The following is a 21566-nucleotide window of genomic DNA, read 5'->3' as shown; positions in this document are numbered from 1 at the left end:
AGGCAGCCAGGGATGGATAAATACAAATTTTCTAAATTTTTAGGGGCTCCGCAGGCCAGATAGAATGGCCTGGTGGGCCACATCCGGCCCCCAGGCCACATTTTTGCCCACCCCTGAGCTAGGCAGATGCTTCAAGCTAAGCATGTATTGAGCGATTTGTTGAATCAGAGCCGTGATGATCTTCCGAGGTCCCTTCCAGCACTAATGTCTATGAAATCTATGAAAATCCAGCGCCCTGAGCATCGCTGAGTAGGAGATACTGGTAGAAGAACCCAGCTAGAACAAAACAGGGCCTGAGGTGAGAAGAGGCACTTTTGGGGATGCTTTTAGTAGAAGATACAGAGCTCACCAGGTGACCTCTAACCGGTGGAAGGCATGGCTGAGGGACTCAGGTGCTTTGGTGCAGAGCACAGCGGACACACACAGGCACTGGGCTCTTGGGACAGCATGAGCATGACTAGAGACTCCCTTGCTCTTTAGCACACTGACCTCCCTCCAGCCTGGAGGTGCCCTGCGATGAGTCAGCCGGACGTCTACGTGCAGCGCTGGAACACGCTGTGGTTCTCTCGGACAAAACAGCCAGGCAGCTGCTACCCAGCAGTGAGACCAGGAGAGCGAGGAACGGGACTCAAGGTTGTATATGTGCCTGAGAGTCAGAGCAGCTGATAGAGCATCTGTGGGAAACCCAAGGCTCCACTTCCTCTCTCTTGCTTGTGGAGCTACTGTGCCTCTCATGTTTTGTGCTTATCTGCCCTCCCCCTACCTCCCAGTGCCTCTGGAGTCATCAACCCAATTGCTCATTACTGGTGGGGCCTGGGGTGGATTCAGGGGGTGCGGTGGTGCAGTTGCACTCCCTTTGATTCCTGCTTCACCCAAACTTTAAAACCAACAGCCTTGGAGGTGCAGTGGCATTTCTATTTTGGCAATCCTGAGTGAATCAATTGACTTCATGGCTCATTACAATCTACCCGATCCCTGCCAAATCTTCCTTCGCTCCACCAGTTTTAATAACCCTCTCCCCTTTTTAATGATCTTGATGTTCCATTAATCAAGCTAGTCTTTCTTCTGTAATGCTGCTGTCTGTCAGCCATTCCTGGTACTTTCTCTCTTGTTTCACAGCCCTGCAGACTGTGATTAGCTCTAAATTAAAAACCTTATCTCAGGTGAGATGAATAATATTAACTCAGATGAATAATAATTCAGGTGTGGAAATGACTGGTCCTCAAGAAGGCTAGATTTTCCAAATAAAAGATGCACATTTAACTATAATGACTCCAGGACTAATAAAACAATTTCTTTGGACTATTTTTTGCCTACTTTGTTGTGTTTTTTAACTTGATGTATAAGCCAACAAATCAGTTGCATACCTATAAAGTTATATGTGTTTTTGCTTTGATCTTAAGCTGACTAAAGTGGTGCTAGGTCCCTACTATATCATTAAAGCATCTAGTTTCTCTTTAACTGGAGAAAAATGTGCATTGTGTTATATGTGAGGATGCACCACACAGCCTGCACCCCCTTCTCAAAGTCTTAGATCTGTCCATGGTGGGGGCTCAGTACCTCCAGGAGGGTTAGGGGTTGCATTTGTGGGCATGATGGCTGATGATGGCAGGGGACCTCCCCCAGGTCAAATGAACTGGCTGAGCGAATGCTCTGTATCTTGCTGGGCCTGTTGTGCAGACAAAGCAAAGATGGCTGGGAGGAAGGCGGGCCCGAGCAGGTGACACGCACATGTGGAGTATGTGCCCTGCCTCCCTTGAATGCAATGATTCTCAACCAGGGTGCTGCGGTTAGCACTATTAGGCATGCAAACATGATTCACCAGGTAAACCCAGAGATTTCAACTGGGAATCAAGAGTGGTAAAAACTCTCTGACCTGTCATGATCTTTCTGAGGGTTTTTTTGCAGCAAAAGAATTGCTCTGGTATTTTTCTGTAGTCACAAAATGAGTGAGAGCTAAGAGCTGGCATATTCGGAGGGGCAGCTTGAGTCTAATGAAGGGTGCCTTGAGTCTACACGGTTGAGAACCACTGCTCCAGTGGCGGGCCCAAAGAAGATAATAGACAGTTACTGCGGCCACTTAAAGAACTAGGATCACAGGAAAGTAGGGTTGGAAGGGACTGCGCAAGGTCATCTAGGCCAGCCCCTGCTCAAGGCAGGATCATCCCCGACTAAACCATCCCAGCCAAGTGTCTGTCTAACCCGCTTTCAAAAGTGTCCAAGGACGGCGATTCCACAGCTTCCCTAGGCAGCCTGTTCCAATGACTGATCACTCGCATGATCACACAGTCTCCTCTCCAGCCTAAATTTCCCCAGCTGCACCGTAAGGCCATGGCTCCCAGTCTTTAGCAGCATTATAGTGTCTTTAGGTCAAAAGAAAGAGCCTTGCACTTTGGATGGTGAAGGTCATTGAAGTGTCACTTCTGAGGTGGTGCACTTTGGGTGGCGAAGGCCAGTGTCACTTCCGAGTGACTGTGGAGCTGGTGTTTTGGCCGCCTGCTGTCACAGACAGGAGCTTTCTCTGCCAGCCAGCATGTTTCAGCGCATCCGCCACATGGGCTTCCCAATGCTAGGCTGTTCCCTCTGGCGACAGAGCACGCTGCAGAGACTCAGCCATGTGCTTTGTTGTTGGAGCATCTCCTTCAGTCCCCTGCTCAAGGCAGGATCATCCCTAACTAAGTCATCTCACAGTCACAGGGAGGAGGAGGAGGGGGGAGTGAAACCTGTGCCGTTGCAACCAGAACAAGCATGAATGCAAGCCTTTGATCTATTATTGCGGGGCTTGTTTTCACTTGTTTCCCAACTGCTTGGGAAAAAGTCACTTCAGAAAAAGGAGGTGGCCTCGCGCCAGATCATTTCCCACACCCAGACCCACATTCCTGAGACCTCGGCACTGCAGAGGTTCACATATGGCAGGAAATCCCTAATAGCACTTGACCAAGGGAGCTGGAGAGTGTATTTCTCCATAAACGTTTCTGACAGCTCCCGGTCTGTGTTAGTATGAGATCCCAGAGAAAACCCAAGCGGCTGGGCTGGGGCTGTGCTTCCTGTCTGTGACAAAAAGGGAAGCTGGCTTCTGGGAGTCATTGACCAACAAACACCACTAATCTCCCCCTCGCTGTTGCCTGCAGACTGCCATGTGCAGTAGGAAGGTCCAGACTTGTTTGCTGGTGGTTGGCTACCTCACCTACCTCTTCCTGGGGGCCATCGTCTTCCAAGCTCTGGAGAGGGATGCCGAGGAGCATGAGAAAACGGCGGTCATCCAAATGAAGCAGGCCTTTCTGGAGAACTTCACCCACCTCACCGTGGGGGACGTGGAGCAGTTCGTGAAGGTAAGACAGTATCGCTGGGACCACATGGGATTGTCCCCCAGCCTCTTTTTTCCTCCCGGCGTGTTTCCTGTTCTGCGCTGTCGCTACGTCTTTCCTCGTGGGAGCCCAGTGTCCAGTCTGAATGGACAGAGCAGGTCGATCGGTGAATCAGCTCAACAGAGCATTGTCTATCGGCCAGCAAACCCCATGCCCCAGTTCTCAGACCTGCTGCTCCAGCTTTATGCTGGTTGACAGGTGGATCTCAGTGGATTATGCACATGCGCGCTTGTGTCCTGGCATGAGAAGGAGGTTCACAGGTCTCTGTTCACTTCCCTTGTGGACTTTTCTGGGGGACAATACACCAGGTTCGAAACACCTGCTAAAACGTATTGACTTAAAATAACCTCGCCTACTAATCTCCATCAAGGTGACTTGCCCTATTACGGTTGGCAAACGGAGCAAGCAGTCTGGGCAAGGAGAAGGAGCGTCTGGGCATGAGAATGCAAACCGAGCACAGAGGTGATATCTCCTCATCCAAGCCCTTTCCTAGCTCTATCTGCTCTGTTGCATGAGAACATTAGGGGTGGTACCAGCCCTGCTCGCCGCGCGATGGGGTCTTGCAGGGCTCCTCTGTGGAAAAAAAAGGAATCACTGATTCATGCTCCACATCACTCATTTTTAACTCCCTTTCAGCCACGATTCTGTACTGGGGAAGCAAAAATAGCGCCTTGCTTAAGAGAGTGGAAAGAAATCTCTGCCAGCACCACAGCATGAATTCAGTCGCTCCTGATGCTCATGGGCACCTGCAAGAGCAGGGGAGCAGAGATGGTGGGAAATCAAGCTGGAGAAATTTATCCCGTGTGTGTCACTTCTGGCCCATTTCATTTCTGGCATTTATCTAGGCTACTTCTGCAGTGAACCGGCTTGAGTCCCAGATGTCCAGCCTTGCTCCCTCCATTTGTTAAAGGACAGGGGCAGCTGGATACAGCTGCTTCTTTTTCAGTTTTATCTTAAAATATGCACATGTTACTTAGCTTTAGGACAGGGAAAGAATGATGGAGCCTGCAAGCTTCTCTTTGTAATTACTGTGCAAATGGGGTCTGGAACAGCAACGAGTGTTTTGGGCACAGTCTGATTGCAGTTACCCTTCCACTTCCAAGGCAATTCCAATTTAGGCAATGGCATTCCTCTAGATTTATCTGCTACCCTTCCCAGGAAAAAACCCTAGGGCAGTTTGCAATAAAAGACGAACTATTTTCTTCGTGTCCAGCGACAACTAAATGCTTCTGAAAACTTGCTGCTTAAAGTTGCCTTCTGCGCAAGTTGCAATTAGCAAGTGCATTTCTTAATGACATTTATAGGGTTGCAGAGACCCTCAAACACATGGCATTGCTTCCTTTCTTGCATAGGTTCATACATCATACAACATCCAGACACTGACCTCAGCATAACAGAGCCGAATCTGGCCTTCTCCTTCAAATAGGATTCTAAGTTACTACCACCCATGGAGTCAAAGTCATCACTGGCATAATCCTACCGAGGTCAGAATAGTTACACTATTTATTCATGTGGTCCTTTCAGCTGTTCTGTCTGGTAGGAGATTTCCACCATGGGCTTAAAAAAAAAGGCATCAGTTCGCATAGACACCCTGCTTGCTGGGTTTCTCTTTGTATGCATGCTCTATGAATAAATATTTCTTCTTTAAGGGCTAAGAGAACCTTTCACTAATTGTATTGCATGAGTAAGAACTCCAGACGCCGTATCCTGTCCTGGGTACAGGTTCATATAGGAGCGAGCTCAGTGCATGGGACAGGATTTGGCAAAGGAGTGTCAAGCCTCCCTGATGGAGCAGTAGCTCTACTCCCTTCTGGTGGTGCACCGCAGCCATAAAGCTGGATATCCCTTGTATAAGGTGAATCCCCAAGTGAGACAAAACTGGCCCAGGACTGAGGCTGGGTGAACGGAGCACAGTTTACCCACAGGTATCCTTTGGCAACCCGGAGTTGCTGGAACTGTCCTTCTGGGTCATTAGCAGCTAGGCATAACCTAGAGCAGATTTGAGGTTGCTCTAAGCCAGGGGTTGGCAATTATTTCAGGTGGAGGGCCGTTTACTGAGTTTTGGCAAGCCATCGAGGGCCACATGACAGGCAGCCAGGGGCAGATAAATATGAATTTTCTAAATTTTGCAGGAGCCCTGCGGGCCAGATAGAATGGCCTGGTGGGTCATATCCACATTTTGCCCACCCCTGCTCGAAGCTGTGTCAGGGACCCACAACGATGGCATAAAGCCACCATTTCTTCTAGCTCTGTCTTGGGGCAACTCAGAGATGGCAGAACCTGGATCAGGATACTCTTCACTCCCCCCCCCGGTCACCTTGCATTAGCTGAGGACTTTTCACAAACCCAAGCACGGCTTTCTTGTGATGCGCCATTTAAAGGCTCAGGGTTGGTATCTGGAAACCTGCCTTTACACTTAAAGGACTCAGTGGCCCAGATCCCATTTCAGCTATTAGGTATTCAAGTGACATTTAAATATCTAAGAGTGAGCTTATTCAGACCGGCTTGAGTCCCTGAAGCCATCAGGACAAAAGGTGGGTAAGTGCCTTTCTTCCTCCCCGCTTTCTTGAGACTTAAGGCACAGATGAAGGCATGACCCAGAAGTCGACATGCTAAAGGTTTTTCAGGGACCCAAGCGGGAAGGCATAGGGAAGAAGGGAGACACTCTGGGTGGGTCTGTACCGCCTCCACAGTGCCCTGGAGGAGCGCAACCTATCCAGTCCACCTCATGCACCACACCTGGAAATGAGGGAGTGAAGCCACTCGGGGAGCTCTGCTACCTTCTCTCCATCTCTGCTGCATGCAGAGTGGGCAGGCCTCTGCTTCTTGGTCCCACACTCAACAGCACATGGAAACAGGCCTGTATCTCTGACAGCCCTGGCCTAAGGGCAAACTTCTCCTGCTTCCATGGTGCTGTTGAGTGTGGGGACAAGAAACAAAGTCCTGCCCACTCTCTGCATATGGGGCTTGCCCCAGCCAGTCTGGGACATTTGTTGCACGTGGTGCCTGCCCCAGCCAGTCTGGGATGTGTGCTACATGCAGCACCTTCCCTAGCTGGTCTGAGAAGCAAGGCACATGTAGTGCCCATTCTGGCCAGTCCAGGACCCACACTGCACATGATACCTCCCTCCATCCCCCCCAAAGGCTGCCCTGGCATGGGTGCTGTGTGCAGCATGGGTCCTGGACCTGCTAAAGTGGGCACTGCATGTGTGGCATCTGGTGTATGGAGGGAAAGGTGTGTGGGCCTGATCCAGCTGGCAGGGCTGGCCGCGCACCACTGATCTGACCCCCAGGGATCAATGAGTTGGACACCTCTGCCTTAAACACTCAGGTGCCACAAAGAGGCATAAAGGGTGGAACAGGATGAGCCCCAAAGCACTCAGGTTCATCTTCACAAAACAATAGTGTGCATCTGCAGAATCATTTACAGGCAGTATGAGTAAATTAAGCCTGAGAGATCTCATTAACAAGAAGCCCTGCATTCAAGAGAAACCCTCACGATACATTCTTCCCCTCTATTTTTCTAGTCTGAAAGTCAATAAGGTCTCCAAAGCAAAGCAATGAACCCTGTAGCAGGCCAGTCATTTTCATTACCTTAGAGTTCTGCTAATTGCTATCATTTGGCAGACTAGCTACAGACCATAATACATATTGAACTAGTAGCATCTGGCACAGAGGGGAGAAATGCAGAAAGTGGAATAGCTTTTTTGTTGCTTTCACATTTGTACAGTCCTCTATATGCAGGAAATGAAGCTAGACAGTGCCATACAAAAATTCAGACATTAGGGATCATTTCTGATAGCTGAACAATGGAAAACTGGACCTCCCAAACTACTGCGGTTCAAATACCATATGTTCTTGCATACAACACCCTCCCAGAATAAAAAATATGCACTGTGTTTTTGAAAGACAGACTGAATAAAAAAACGATCTTTCCTCATACTAATTAACTAAGTAGCAGCCTCCAGGGAGCCGAGCCTATTCATTGTTTTACTCCCTGCGAAGTGTGTGAAGATTTTACTTTTGCTTTTGCTCAGTAACCAGCAGAAACTACTCTTACTGTATTTCTCACATATACAAGGTCTCCAAAAAGTCCTTGTGCACCTCTAAACTTTAATAACTTAGGGTGTAGGTATGGTAGAAACAATCTGTAAACGGCATTTAAAAGCAAATTTATGAAAGTTTTAGGACAACTAGAGTACACCATGCTAGACTTCATAAGTAATAATGAATTTATTCTTAAATAAGTTAAAGCTCCGTGCCACTACGCTCTTAATGTACTTCAGTTCCTAAATGACTTTTCCCCAGAGAAGTGGATAGGCAGAGGTGGACCAGTCGCTTGGCTACCTCGTTCACCTGACCTGTCGCTGTTGCACTTCTTTTTATGGGGACATGTTAACAGTGTAGTTTACTCTTTGAAACCATGTTCTTTGGTGGGACTTAGGGCTAGGATCACTAATGCAATTAGTGCAGTAACTCAAGAGCAACTGCGAAACGTTTTCAAGGAGTTGGGAGACTGGATTGAGCACTGTATCATGATAGATGGTGGTTATGTTGAAATCTAGCATTGTGTACTCTAGTTGTCCTAAAGCTTTAATAAATGTGCTTTTAACTGCCGTTTATAGATTGTTTCTACCATACCTACAATGTATGTTATTCAAGTTTAAAAGTGCACAAGGACTTTATGAAGACCCTGCTCCCTAGGGGCTGCTATTTAGTTAATCAGTACGAAGAAAGACATTTTTTTAAATTCGGTCTGTCTTTCAAAAACAAGGTGCATATCTTATTCTAGGAGGGTATTGTATGCAAGAACATATGGTATTTGAACCCCAGCAGTTTGGGAGGTCCAGTTTTCCATTGTTCAGCTGTAAGAACCCTGCAATTTGCAGCAGCTCATTTCTGGGGGGAAAACATGAGTTGTATGTGAGAAAATATGGTACGAGAGGCAAGGAGCAAGCAACCGACACAAGCAACACTCAGAAAATACCCACGCGGGCAAGTTAATGGACAGGGAGGTGAGCTGCCCTGGTGTATTCCTCATGTCTCAATCAATGTAGGGAAACAAAAAAATAATACAAGGTCTTATTTAGTGCTAAAGAAACCAGCTCCCGTGAAATCCATTCCAGCACCCACTGACCCTCGCCTGGCAGGGATACGGCACCTGGAGTGAGGACTGGCTCCTAACAAGCCTGCGACTCCCCACCCTGCCCCTGATGGAGGCAGAACGGCTGATAGCACTGACTTGGCAGCACAGCCATGCAAAGTGCCTACGTGCCCTTGCCCTGGGGCACTTGTGGGACAGAGGCCGGTTCCTCCGTCCTACCGCCGGGGGCGCTGAGAAAGGAGGCACAGTCGAACCAGACCTCCCTTTCCATTGCAGAACCTGACCAAAGCCATTCAGAAGGGAGTCTATCCCATAAGGAACGAATCGCAGGTTGAACAGAGCAACTGGGATTTCAGCAACTCCTTCTTCTTCGTGGGCTCAGTGGTCTCCACAATAGGTAGGCTGGCGGGGCAGGGAGGCTCACCCCCTTCTGCCTTATTTTCTTTTTATAGCCTTAAGTGATTGCGCTTTAAAGGAGATCAACTACACATGTTCGTGGGCCCGAGCGAAAGGCAGTGACTGCCTTGATCTTGAGGCCTCACAGCTGCTTTATGTACTGCTTGGGTTTGAAAAATACCAATGGTCTTGCATAGCTCAGTCTCCCACTCTGCCACTTTTACTAGCCGTGGAGTCCTCTCTTAAAATCTTGGCTGAGTGGTTAGGGGCGGGTCAGAGAAAGACTTGACTTCCCTTGGTTTTCATTCCAAGGTCAAACAAGCTGTAAATCATTTCTGTAACTGCTGCAAAGCATAAAAGAATGATAGGAAACAGCTGAATTCAGCTGGGCCGTCAAGGTCATAGCACCGATATGCACATGGACGGTGCATGGATTAGATTAGCCTACTCACAACTCCTTCTGCTACCAGTGGAAAGAAACGGAAGAGGGGCCAAAGCGAATGCCAGCACTTTTCACTACTCACTGAAGCGCCGGGCGGTGCTGGAAACGGCCGCAGACCAAGGCTGCAGATTTCCAACAAGAAGCAAACAGGCATCCGGAATAACATGTGGCCTAAGGGTCTCCAAGGAACCCACAAAGCCCTTTTACTGTAAGCCAGAATAGTTCACGCAGCCCAGGGGAGGGCCCCTGGGATACTGTGCATTGCTGCAATTATACTGAAAGAATTAAAGTGATTCACTTTTGCATGTGGATCCACCCTTAATTCACCAAACACAGGTGAGGTGGGTTTCAGGCTCAGCTATGGTCAAGGGGACTCAGGCTGCACTATTAGAGTGTGGTTGCCTCCTCAGTCTGGGCCTCAGACCAGAGAAGGACGCTGACCCCACGTACTGCTGGTTTGTTCTTATTAAAGTGCTTATTCCTGGCAGCCACTGCACTCCCGGCTGCGATCCCATCAGATCTCGCGAGCTCAACAGGGGCAGACCAAGGCCAGGGTTTTGTCTGGCCGGCGAATGCAAAAATGGTACAGGCCGACCAGCACAGGACTCCTGGCACGGACACAGCTCACCTGGCGAAGCTGTATCATGGATGCAGAAGTGGACCCAGGATTTTGAAGAGGGGGATGTGGAAGCAGCAACTGGCATTGCAGAGTTGGCTTCACCCAGGCTCCTCGGGGCCCTCGAGGAAAGCAGACTGCACTGTGGGATCAGCAACTGGGGATTTTTGAAAGTCCCCAAAGCAGGTAAGAATTCGTCCCCCTTCCCCTCTCTGCTCAGAGGCACGTCCCCTCCCTCCTCTCCCCACAGCTCACCTGCCGCTGAAGCTGTCCCCATTCTCCTGGGGACAAGGGAAGCTCCTGGCCAGCCCTAGGTGGGCTTCATGGGGGCTGGGCAGCAGGTGGGGGGCCCCCCTTCCCTGTGCTTGCTCCTGGGCTGGCAGGGAGTACCTGGGAAGACCAGGCAGAAAGGAGGAACCCACCCGCTATCGCTGGTGCTGTTCCAGGCTGAGCCTGGAGCGGGACAGGTGCTCCCCTTCCCCTGGGACAGTGGACGCGGTGGCAGCAGTAGGCAGGCAGCAGTAGGCAGGGGAGAGACACAGAGAGGGGAGGGGACGTGCTTCTGAGCACAGAAGGGGACTGGGGGATTATTACCTTCTTTGGGGACTTAAGCAAGTCCCTGGCTGCTGTTCCTACCATGTGGCGAGAAAGGGGCCAAAGCTTCACCACTGCACCCGCTCTGGATCCACCCCTGCTGCGCAAGTATTGCAATACTGCATCCTCTCCCAAGCACAAGAAGTCATGCCAGTAAGAAGCAAAGTTTTGCTGACAGAACTGCAATTACCCCAGCCGGCAGAGTCCTGTTGGCTGTGCAGATCCTTCTTTCTCAAAAGACTGCCCTGCCCAGCAGGCTATGGGCAAGCCTAGTCGCAGGGGAGGCCTTTCAGCTAAAGCTGCCCCCTGGGCAGCCAAGAATGCATGAACCGTGGAGCCACGTGGCCAGCAAGCAAGCGCAGCCTGACTCTGCTGCCTAGTGGTTTGGGCCTCCGGGATGGGAAGGCCTGGGTTCCCAGGACCATCCATATGCATTACATTAGACAGGCATGGGATAAAAATAGAAAAAGCCACCACCATGGCAGCAGGGACCTTTTGGCAACTTAGTCACTTCAGTTTTTCTCAAAATCTGTCTTGGTGCCTGTTGGCCAGTCTGTATCTGGCCCATCGCTTTGGAGAACACTTTACTAAGAGACCTCCAAAAAAAACCCAGGGTGCAATAGGATACGGTGTTGCGCGCTCAACGGATGACAGGCTTGTATTAAGCCAAGACTGCACCACAACACTAAGGGAAGCTGGACTCTTGGGATGAACTGCTTTTGGTGAAACCTAAAGATGAAGTCCTGAGCATTTATAACAACCACAGATCCATGGGGGGCTTTTTGCAGTTGCATATTAATGGTGGAGTTGGGGCCAGCATCCACTTTCTGGCTCCTTCCAGGCTCCCCTGCGAGCAGGTAGATAAAAGGTGGCTACGTCTCAGGGAGGGTGAACTGACATGTGGATACAGGCACGTTTATAGAAAACTTTAGAGCTCCTTGGGATGAAGGGACCTATTATAAAGTGATGTATGCTAGTCTCAACTTTTGGAAACGGTCGGGATTCCAGAGGTATCAATAACAAGCCATAGGACATTGTGGAAATGTATGTAGCATTTTAGTCTGTAAATAGAGAACAATTTGGGTGACTATTTCCACGTGTGACCCCAAATCCAGGCCCTTAGAAGCTCTGGGACCTGTAACGTGCTGCACTGTAATACTGAAGGGGCAAGAAATCCGATGTGCATTAATACGCAAGAATGGAGCTTATCAGCGCCAAACCGTCGAAACTTCCGACGTGACGTCTTCCTCGGCCCCAGACTTCTGGTTTCTGTCTTTTCATGCTGTGTCCACTCACACATTTCTAGCCTGTTTGAATGTCCTGACTTAAGTTTCTACTTTAAGTTCACCTGGAGGCCAGACTGGAGCCTAACCCAGCACTCTCCAAACCCTGCTGCTGAGTGGGTCATTTAATCAGTTTGCTTGCTTTGATAGGGAAGAGTGGGTGGAGGTCTAGTGAGCACTAGAAACGCTCTTGATCTGTTAATGCTGTGAACGCGCACACTGGTTCAACTTGATTAGAAGCACAGGTACCAAGGTTTTGGACATGATCCCTAGAATCCTTTTGCCCTCCAATAGGTTATGGCACGCTGTGTCCCAAAACTGCCGGTGGCCAGCTCTTCTGTGTCTTCTTTGCTTTGTTTGGAATCCCCTTGAATATTGTATTTCTGCACCGTGTGGGCAAGATACTTTCGCTGCTGTGTAAAAGGCTGGGGAAATGCCTGTACGAGAAGGGAATGAAAAAGGTAATCCACTTCATGTATTCCAGGCTTGTTTGTGTGCTGACGGGTGGGACTTCCCAAGCACGAGGCATGACTTTACGAATGCGTACGAGGAGAGGACCCCTGCTCTGGAGACCTGGCTGTCAACAGAGACAAGACAAAGGCAGGGACCGGAAATAAACAGACGAGGAAAATACGGGAGGGATCACGATAGGCGCACGACTCATTTTGGTCCCATTATACAAACTAGCTCCCTCCCCATGAACTGGCTCTCCTTGTTCAAGGCAGGGAGCCGACTTCTCTCCAACTCCCCCCGCCACCCCACAAGATGTAACCCATTTTAGCCCAGGGATGGGTTTCCTGGGGCTGGGGCTGTCACGGCTGATCATTTCCCAGGGTCTCTAGCATGGTGCGCACACCCTCCTTAGCAGAGAGTTGAGCCACAGTTCATTATGGGAGACATCATCCAACTCTCTGCATGACTAGACCCTTGTCTGCCAGCATCACACGCATGAAACCATAGCCAGCAAAATCCACACAGCTCTACCAGAAGAAGGTGTCTTCTGATGGCAACATTTCTGTCCTACAGCAGAGCTAGTTTAACTGCATGGGCAGAAAACCTTCTCCTGATGGAGCTGTGGCCATACCAGGAGGCTTGGCTGCCTTAAGACATTGCAGCGGCCCTTCCTAGCACAGTCATAACTTATGGATCAAGCTCTGCCTCCTGTGCCCCTAGGAAAAGGTCCTCTCCAGTTCCTCATCTAGGACACCTGTATTGTGCATGGCTTGCCCTTGGGCCTGACTGGATTGAAATGGGATTTGGTTTATTTTTCAGAAGAAGACCAAATTTCTGACCCTTCTGTTCTTCCTGGTGATGGGAATTCTAGTGTTCCTGTGTTTGCCATCGCTCGTCTTCCAGATCACGGAAGGCTGGTCATACAGCGAAGGAATATATTTTACATTCATCACCCTAAGCACCATCGGCTTTGGAGACTATGTAGTAGGTAAGGGTGCCTCTTCTTTCTGAATTACAGCTGGCAGAGTTACTCGTGTGAGGACAACTGGGACTACATCAGGCAAAGCATGAATAAAGTGCAATATGAAACTGTGTTTCTTTCCCTGGGTTTTGCAATTCCTAGTTCCCATACTGCTCCCAGTAGGTCTCAGATCCAGGGGAGTAGCTCAGAGTGGGTCCCATGAAACTTGGTGCTTTGCAAAGAGGGAAACTATATTTGGTGGGACAGGAAGTCTGGAAAGTGGGAGAATGCAAGGGGAGAATTGGGAGTCTCCTTCTTACAAAGGTCTATGGACCTATCTGCTTTGATCTCCCGAGCTGTGTGATTCATAACATACAATAAAGACATAATTGGGCTTGTTTTAACAGACATCATTTTAACGCAATGCCTTTAAGAACCCCAGTCTATCCTGAAGAGTGAGCAATGGAAAAACTTTTTTGGGAGGGGTGAGCGCATATGTATTGTTCCACTGTAAATAGAGAATGATACTCATGAGTCACCATAGACATGATCTCCTTTCATTCCTTATGCATCAGCAGAGTTTCACAGACAGCACACAGGTGCTCTCCTGAAGTTAAACCATGTAAAAAACCATCCTAGCTAAGAAGAATCATTCTACAAACACGCAGGATGGCTACACATTAACCATCCTCCTATCTGATATTTTTGGGGGGTCAACTTTGAGCTCAACTAGCACCGAATTATGGCTGAAGCACCAAGTTCTTGGGGACTGGAGTAGCTGACTCTTGAGGTTCCTCCTAAACATACGGTTCAGGAATCTCTGAGTTTCAGATATTTGCCTCACCAAAATATTTTCTTTTTGCTGCTGTAATGAACCCCTGAAAGAACTCATAATAGACTCTAGAGTCCAAACCATTGTCAGCAAAAGTGATCAAATATCTGGATTTTGTAGACATTAAAGGATCCTCTGGAATACTTGTCGTGCCAGTGCCTTGCAAACCAAAACATCCTCTCTCATGAGAAGGAAAAGCAAGCCACACTGGAACTGGAATTTATAATATCAGTGGCTTAAGTGCACTTAGTCTAGAGGCCTCATTCCAGGTGCCAGTGGACAGGCGTCCGCCACAGAAAAACAGCTCCTCCCAAGAGACCCTTTAGCTCAGCAGAAAGACCAAGAAGGGAAGGCTGTGGAGACTGGGAGGACCATGGGAGGATTCTCCCTAGACCAGGCTGAGACACGCTGGTAGGATGACATAAGTGAATTTGTACAGACATTGCCTGCACTTTACCTCTTTTGTGAATGAACAGGATGTCCCAGTCTCTAGGGCTGATGATTCAGCTTTTCCACAATGACTTACCATATTTACTTGAATCTAAGATGACCTGAATTTAAGACAACCCCCCCAATAATTAGATTCTATATATGCAAAATTTACCAATTTGTTAGAATTTTCTAGGTATAGAATCTAATTATCAGAAGGTTGTCTGAAATTCCTTCTCCCCACTGCTACAACAGGCAAAGCACTGGCTTACTCCCCAGTCTCTGCCTCTTCCCTCTCCCTGCACCCCACTTACCGTCAGATGTTGCTTGATCTCTGTTCCCTCCCAAGAGTACAGCACATGGAAGCTCAGCCCTTGCTGGGCCATGCAACTGTGTTGGCACTTGCTGACTGACTGGGAAGAGGACAGAGTTTGCACATGCTGCATGCCTGGAAGGAAACCCATCCTGAGCCGAAGCCAAGCTGCACCTGACAATAAGGGGTGGGAGGGCAGGAAGCTGGCGTGGCTCTGACTCTGGCCCTGACCCGGCCACAGCAGCCACCTGCCTTCTGCCCCCGCTGCCCCACCTCCCCTTCGTACACGAAGCTAAGATGAGGGGCTTTTTCCCCTGTCCTGGTGGAAGGGGCACATCCAAGATTAGATTCAAGCAAATACAGTAAGTCATGCCAAGAGAGAAAGAAGTTAGACTGGAACATTGAAACACCATTTGTTCTCACATGTAGTTTCATAGGATTTAAGGCCATTGGATAAGTTTGTAATTCACTTAAATGTGTAACACGACCCCTTTTTTTGACCTAGTGCTTACTGTTGTCACAGTCATTGGCTATCTGCACCTCAATTATATGCATAAACTCTTCAGCCCGCCCTCTGCTTTGTAACATAATCCTTAACTGAACCGGTGAAACCGAGGAGAAGTGCTCAGTTTCAAGGCTGCTGTTAGAGGAACGGGGTGCTCGAGAAACAGGGCAGTAAGCCCGAATGAGGTGCGAAACACTTAGCGGGGGCTGCTTCTGAAGTTACGAGCACTGTTAACTGTAAGTCAAGGTGAGCGCATACTGCAGCGAAGGCTAGGCACTTAGACGAAGAGCACTGTAGATTACGGGCCATTACATTTCACTCAAGTACTCCCCATTAATCCTAAATGCTTTTGTTAGATTAAATATTTCAGTCCTCAAAAACTAAAATGTCTGCAAGAGTTGGAGCTGGAGAGACCAAGATGCCATCAATACCGGTGACCCCAGCAAAGGCAGGGAATTGACCCGATGAGATACATCCTGAGGATCCTTACAGGTGAACTCCACTCCACTCCACAGAGCAAGGTGAAGTCTCTCTCAGGTCCCAACCCCTGTGACCTGGGGGGAAATTCCTTCTTGATCCCAGTTCTAGTGACAGTAGGATCCTGAACAGAAAAGGAAGACAGCAACCAGGCACCTGAGGGGATTCTCCACACGGACTCAGAGCATGGGTCCACCTTGCTCAGTTTCTACTCTCTCTCCAGCCATGTGCAACCTCTGTTACTTCCAAGGAAGGTGTTAAAATCCCAACTCCAACAACTCACCAGGGGAGGGAAAACCCCTGATCAACTGCCTATAGGTTTTATGGGCTCGATTCTCTGTGCAGCTTAATGATTGCTGACATAAAGACACCAGGGATGGGAGACATGCAAAACCTTGCGGGGTGAAGTGCAGAGAGACAGAGACAACGACACAATTAGCACAGATGTCTTCTCCTCCCATCTAAATTAAATGGTTGCGTTAAAATAACTGCAGCAAATGACATCCAAAACAAGGTGTGAACAGTGCTGTCGACATGTGTTGACACACCGTGCTGTTAACACACTTGGGCAGCAATACTGATGCAGAATTCCCTGCCCTCTATTGTTGTCACCCTCAGGAGGCTGTGGCTGGCCACTGTGGAGACATTGTTCCTGCGCGATACAGCAGTAGCAAAATCACAGGAATCAAACCTCATACCAGCTCGACGTTATAGCACTTATTCCAGTTGAAATACAACCCAGGCTGCCCTGACTAAGGCGTGTTAGATGATTAAATGATTTGCATTGCTGTACGTGGCCAGATCTAGAAAAAACAATTAGAATATCATTTGCTTGAGCTCACTTGCACGCCACAGCCGTATTGGCTAAAACATGGTTTGCAGTTGTTGTGTCGCAGCAGTCAGAGCATCACCCTTTTCTGTGATGGGAGACAGCCCAGGAATCAGCTGCCAGGCTGACAGCAGTGGGTTCGGGATGTATTGTAAATATGTATTAGGTATATGTAAAATATGTATAAATATGTATTTAGGGTGGCATTTCTTCCCTGTCAAGGAAGGAAGCCTTACAGAAAGCACCACTTGAGCTTTATTTGAAGCAGTTGAGCGGTGCAAAGATTTTGGATGGGCTGTTTGCACCAGGGGGAAATCTACCCCCAGCCCACAGCCCCCAGAAACCTCTTCTGAAGCAGTGACTCCGATTTGTTTTGCTAACACAGCCCAAGTCCTAATCCTGGCTCTCACCTTGAGCTACTGAACCTAGAAATTCCCAGGGCCCAGGGAAGAAACGGGCTCTTCTCAGCCCTCCAACTGCTTCGTGGCTGTTCTTGCAGCTCCTTTGCTAACACCGCCCCATCAGAAACAGGCCCAGCAGCCCTGCTCCTTCTGGGCAGTGTCACCACATCAGTCTTAAGAGCTGCTCCATGGGCACTGCAGCTTCCATCCCACTATCTCCTGCTGTACGTATGCCCTGTTCTACCTGCGATGGATTAGCCATGAGAAACATCTCAGCTGCGTGCCTCACTGCAAACTTCAGTCTTCAGAGGGAACCTTTACCACTGCTTGAAACGATGCTTGCAAGCAGACATCCAGATTGTAACTGAAATACAACTTGTGAGCACGGGGCAATAATAGTAAGGCAGATTTGCTCATGATTTCTCTGCTTTCATTGTTTGTGGGGCCATATTAGAACCAAAAGAAAGTCATCTGTATAGCAAAATCACTAGGAAAAACTGAGTCGTTATAATTAGTGCTGCAAGCAAGCAGTAAATAGCAGTGGATCTGATACCAAGGCAGGTCAGTCCTGACCACAGGTTTAAAGGAACCTAAATACATTTTTATTGGCAGTGCTCACTGCACAGTCACATTTGCAAAGGCCAGACCTGTTATTTGGCAGATTATATGCCTGACATGGCAACGCTCTGCCCCAGTCAAGCAGAAGTTAACATTTCAGTGAGCTTTCAGAGATGTATTATACAATTAAGGTTACATGGGATTCAATGCAGCAGGGGCTCAGCTTTTAAAACTTGGCTGGAGCATTGCTTTACATCTGAAGACCCACATTAAATGACCTGGATAGACAACCAGGTGTACAGCTCCTAGTGATACTAAAAGGTTTGGACTACATGAAATACACCTCGGTCCAGTGGTTTCAAATGCAGGAAGCAGTGCAGTCAGTATGTGGCAGAGAGTTTTCAGCCATTGTCTTCATTTAATTTATTTCCTTAAAATAAATTTCCTTACTGGGGTAAGCCTTGAAGCTTTTAAGAAGTAACAACAAACCATAAGTTTCTCTCGTATGGCCAAAGTTGTCTGCTATTTAAGATAGGTATTTATCAGGTCACAATCATGCTTCATTAGGCAAATGTTTGGAGCTCTTATAATTTAACTGGTAAGTGTTCTCCAAGTGGCCTTTTCAAATGCACCTGTCCACTGCATTCTGGTTGCAACTGAAATGCATCCTCGTCTTAGTGCTAATATAATATGCTACAATGATGGCACCACAAATGATTGTGTTTTCCAGACTAGTTTCCTGCACTTTGATGTAATAAATCATTTCTTCTTTTGAGAGCATAGCAATGAGTGCCCAAAGGGTAGCTCCAAAGAGGCTGGAGCTGGACTCTTCTCAGTGGTGGCAGGTGACAGAACAAGGAGCAATGGGCTCAAGCTGCAGCAAGGGGAGGTTTAGGTTAGATATTAGGAAAAAGTTTCTCGCTAGGAGGGTGGTGAAGCACTGGGGCAGGTTACCCGGAGGGGTGGAAGAAGCTACATTCTTAGACGTTTTTAAGACCCAGCTAGACAAAACCTTGGCTGGGATGATATGGTTGGGGACGGTCCTGCTTTGACCAGGGGTTGGAAGATGACCCCCTGAGGTTCCCTTCCAGCCCTCATTTTCTATTATTCTGTATTTCCATGAAGCAGCAAGCTATATTATAAGCAATGCCTTCTGTGTATTCAACATGAAATGTCCTGATCAATAGGATAGCTCAATCCACTGTATTCAGGCAAACCACATTCAGCTGCTTTGTTAACTCTCTCCTGTTTTTCCTCCTTGCCTTTAGGTAAGCAGCCTGAAAGGGACTATTTTCCCTACTACCGACCTTTTGTGGCCATTTGGATCATCTTTGGCCTGGCTTGGATTGCCCTCCTGTTTAATTTATTGACAATGCTCTTAGGAGACACGGAAAAGAAAATCGCCAAGGATCTCCATAAAATAGGAAAGGCAGGTAAAGAGAATGAGGAGACCCTAAAAAACTACCAGCCTGCTGGACTCCCAGACGAAGGACCCTTGTCGCTGGGCTCTGGAGGAGATGCATGAGACTGGGAAGAGGCGAAGCTAGAGAAAAATATGTTTTCCTTAGAGCAAAATGTTGTAAGGTCAGATTGAGATTGGATTGAAGAGTTGCTGCTCCAGCGTTATAAGGACTAGACTGAAAGGAGGAATCCCTATGGGAATATCATTTCTCCCACAGACGGGTAGCCTTCCTCTGCTGTGGCTCTAATGGGCATGTCTGTATGGCTTCTCTGGAGCCCCGAGAGCCCCATTTTCAAGCCCGTCCTGCCCCCCTGCTCCCACTCCACAGGTGTCCAACCTGGAAGGGGGGCAGGGGCCACCCCCTTGAGGGCACTCCCCGAAGAGCAGCAGCAAGGGACGCCCTCCAAGCGGCTTCACTGCCTCATTTCTGGGTCTGGCAGATGCAGAGCGGGCATGGGGAGGCGGCAGGGCCTCGAGACTGGGGCTTCTGGGAGTGCCCTGGAAACGGTGCAGGCACGGCCAGCGCAGCACAAGCCGGGGGGTAATAATGATGCTCACTCTGCCCCCCCCCAGCTAATAATGCATAATAAAGATAGTTGCCCTGGAGGCTTACACGAAGGCAACCACCGTGGGGAACACCACCACCTAGTGGCATCGCTGCAGAACCGACGCACCAGTCTTCCCGGTCAGGTAGTGTCGGAGAGACGTGCAGCCAGGACGGATGGTCCAGGAATTATATGAGAAGGGAGGATTTGGGGAACTGAGACCTTTGCCTGGACCAGCTTCACAGTTGGGATAAAGCTAGGTGAGCTTTTGAATGCAAGGCATTCTTCATCAGTTCTGCCTTGAATTTAAAAACTTGTCTAACTTTACCCCAGCCATGCAGTTGCTCCAATAAGAAATATCACCCCGCACAAAACTCCTTGCCTCTAACAGGTATACATCATTCCCAGAGTATGACAGCCATAATCGGCCGGCAGGCGAAGGAAGATGCGCGGCAGAATGGCAAGACGGACGCTCCGATCAGGACCAAGAGAGAGCGTGGGATAAGCAGGGGTGTAAAAAGCAGAGGTCTGGTTGGAAAACAGCATGCTCTGCTTTCTCCCATTTCAAGCCAAGCTGAAGGCCTTTGGATTAGGTCCTTGCAATGCTGACTCAGCCACTGGTTCAGTTTCTCGCCAGAGAAAGACACTTTTGCATAGATCAAAGCATTTTCCAGTGAAAAAGTCACCCACCCCACCTGTATAGTGGCCCTAGCTTGACGCATTCATTGTCTGTGCCATCTCAGCTATTGCCTTAATTACCTTTCTACCTCTCTGGCTGGAAAACAACCTTCCACATGTGCTGCCAATGTCAGTGCCTTGTCTTCCCAAACCTGAAAACCAACAGCAGAGTCAATGGTCTGGGCTAGATCTTACCTGTAGCCCAATGATGGCTTCAGTTATTGACATTAAGCCATTTTATTTCCATGGGTTTCAGCATCTGAAGGAAGGAAGCAGGGAGCAGCTATACCTCTGAGAGGGGGATGAGCAGGGTCTGCAGCCAGAAGTGGGAGGGAAGAATAGAGGAGAAAGACAAAGAGGGAAGAGAGAGGAAGTGAGATGTGAGGATGGGAAAGAAAGAGAAATAAAGGGCAGAAATAGCAGAGGTCCTGCAAAGGGCAGGATGAGGCAGTCCTGAAAAGTAGTTACAAAAGCCACACTTTTCCCTTCATTCCTGTGTGGCTGCAGTAGGGTGGAGAGGGGGGGATGGTCTAGTACAGCTCACCCTGTCCCTGAGAGCCGAGTTCAGCCTGCTACACAGTCTGGTTTGAGCTGCATAGCAAAATCGGGCCGGTCTGGCTACATCAGCTGGGAGCATGAAGATTCAGTCCCCGGCCCATGGAGAAAGGTCAACACAAATCCCAGTGCAGACACACTCGTATAGGTCCATAAGGACTTCTGTTGGTACAAAAACGTGATTCTCTACCAGGGAGTTGTGGCGCCCTGGGGGTGCCTTGAGATTTTTTCAAGAGTGCCGTGGCGTGCCTGGCAGTGTTAGCTCTGAGATTCACAGGATAAATCCAGGGATTTCAAACAGGAATCCCTGGTGTTAAAACCAGGCTGCCCCATTGTGGCCTGTCTGAGGTCTTTGCAAAAGAAGCATTGCTCTAATATTTTTCTGTAGTCCAAAAACAGGTAAAAGCGAAGAGCTGGCATTTTCCAAGGGGTGCCTTGAGTGTAATGATGGGGGCCTTGAGCTCCACAAGTAGAGAACGACAAGTATCGCTTCCTCCATTTAGGGAGCAGGCATAAGATGACTGGGGCTCCTCTGCAGTATGATCTGAGCTCTGGGCATGTGACCCTGAGGCAGGTCCAGCTTTTCCTGATTTAAAACAGGTCTGGACACATGATGCAGCACCTCAGAACAATTCAGCTCTGCGCCAAGAAGGGCAGCTTTACGTTTGGCTAAATCTGTCATGCTTCCAAAAATGCAGATTCCTCGTGCTTTCGAATGCCCAGCCTGCTCACACGCACGCAGCCGACACAGCTTGTTCCATTTTT

The 21566-nt window shown here is 48.8% G+C and overlaps 1 protein-coding gene across 3 annotated transcripts in view; it reads left to right on the top strand.

Annotated features, from left to right (window-relative positions):
- LOC109320681 (potassium channel subfamily K member 16-like) overlaps window positions 1-21162 on the top strand; it is a 27005-nt gene extending 5843 nt beyond the window's left edge. Inside the window, exons 2-7 of one of the 3 annotated variants that reach the window (XM_019550905.1) lie at window positions 3132-3332; window positions 8749-8869; window positions 12098-12264; window positions 13076-13244; window positions 18830-18911; window positions 20088-21162. In XM_019550905.1, the coding sequence (XP_019406450.1) occupies window positions 3132-3332; window positions 8749-8869; window positions 12098-12264; window positions 13076-13244; window positions 18830-18911; window positions 20088-20271 (924 nt within the window). In that variant the 3' untranslated portion in view covers window positions 20272-21162. The other 2 variants (XM_019550907.1, XM_019550906.1) reach the window with 2 other exon arrangements.
- The last annotated feature ends 404 nt before the right edge of the window (window positions 21163-21566 follow it).

The sequence above is a fragment of the Crocodylus porosus genome, unplaced genomic scaffold (assembly GCF_001723895.1).
Source record: "Crocodylus porosus isolate Cpor-Errol unplaced genomic scaffold, CroPor_comp1, whole genome shotgun sequence".
Classification (NCBI taxonomy): domain Eukaryota; kingdom Metazoa; phylum Chordata; order Crocodylia; family Crocodylidae; genus Crocodylus; species Crocodylus porosus.
Note: the sequence above shows the minus strand (reverse complement) of the source record. Positions and strands in the feature narration are given on the sequence as shown.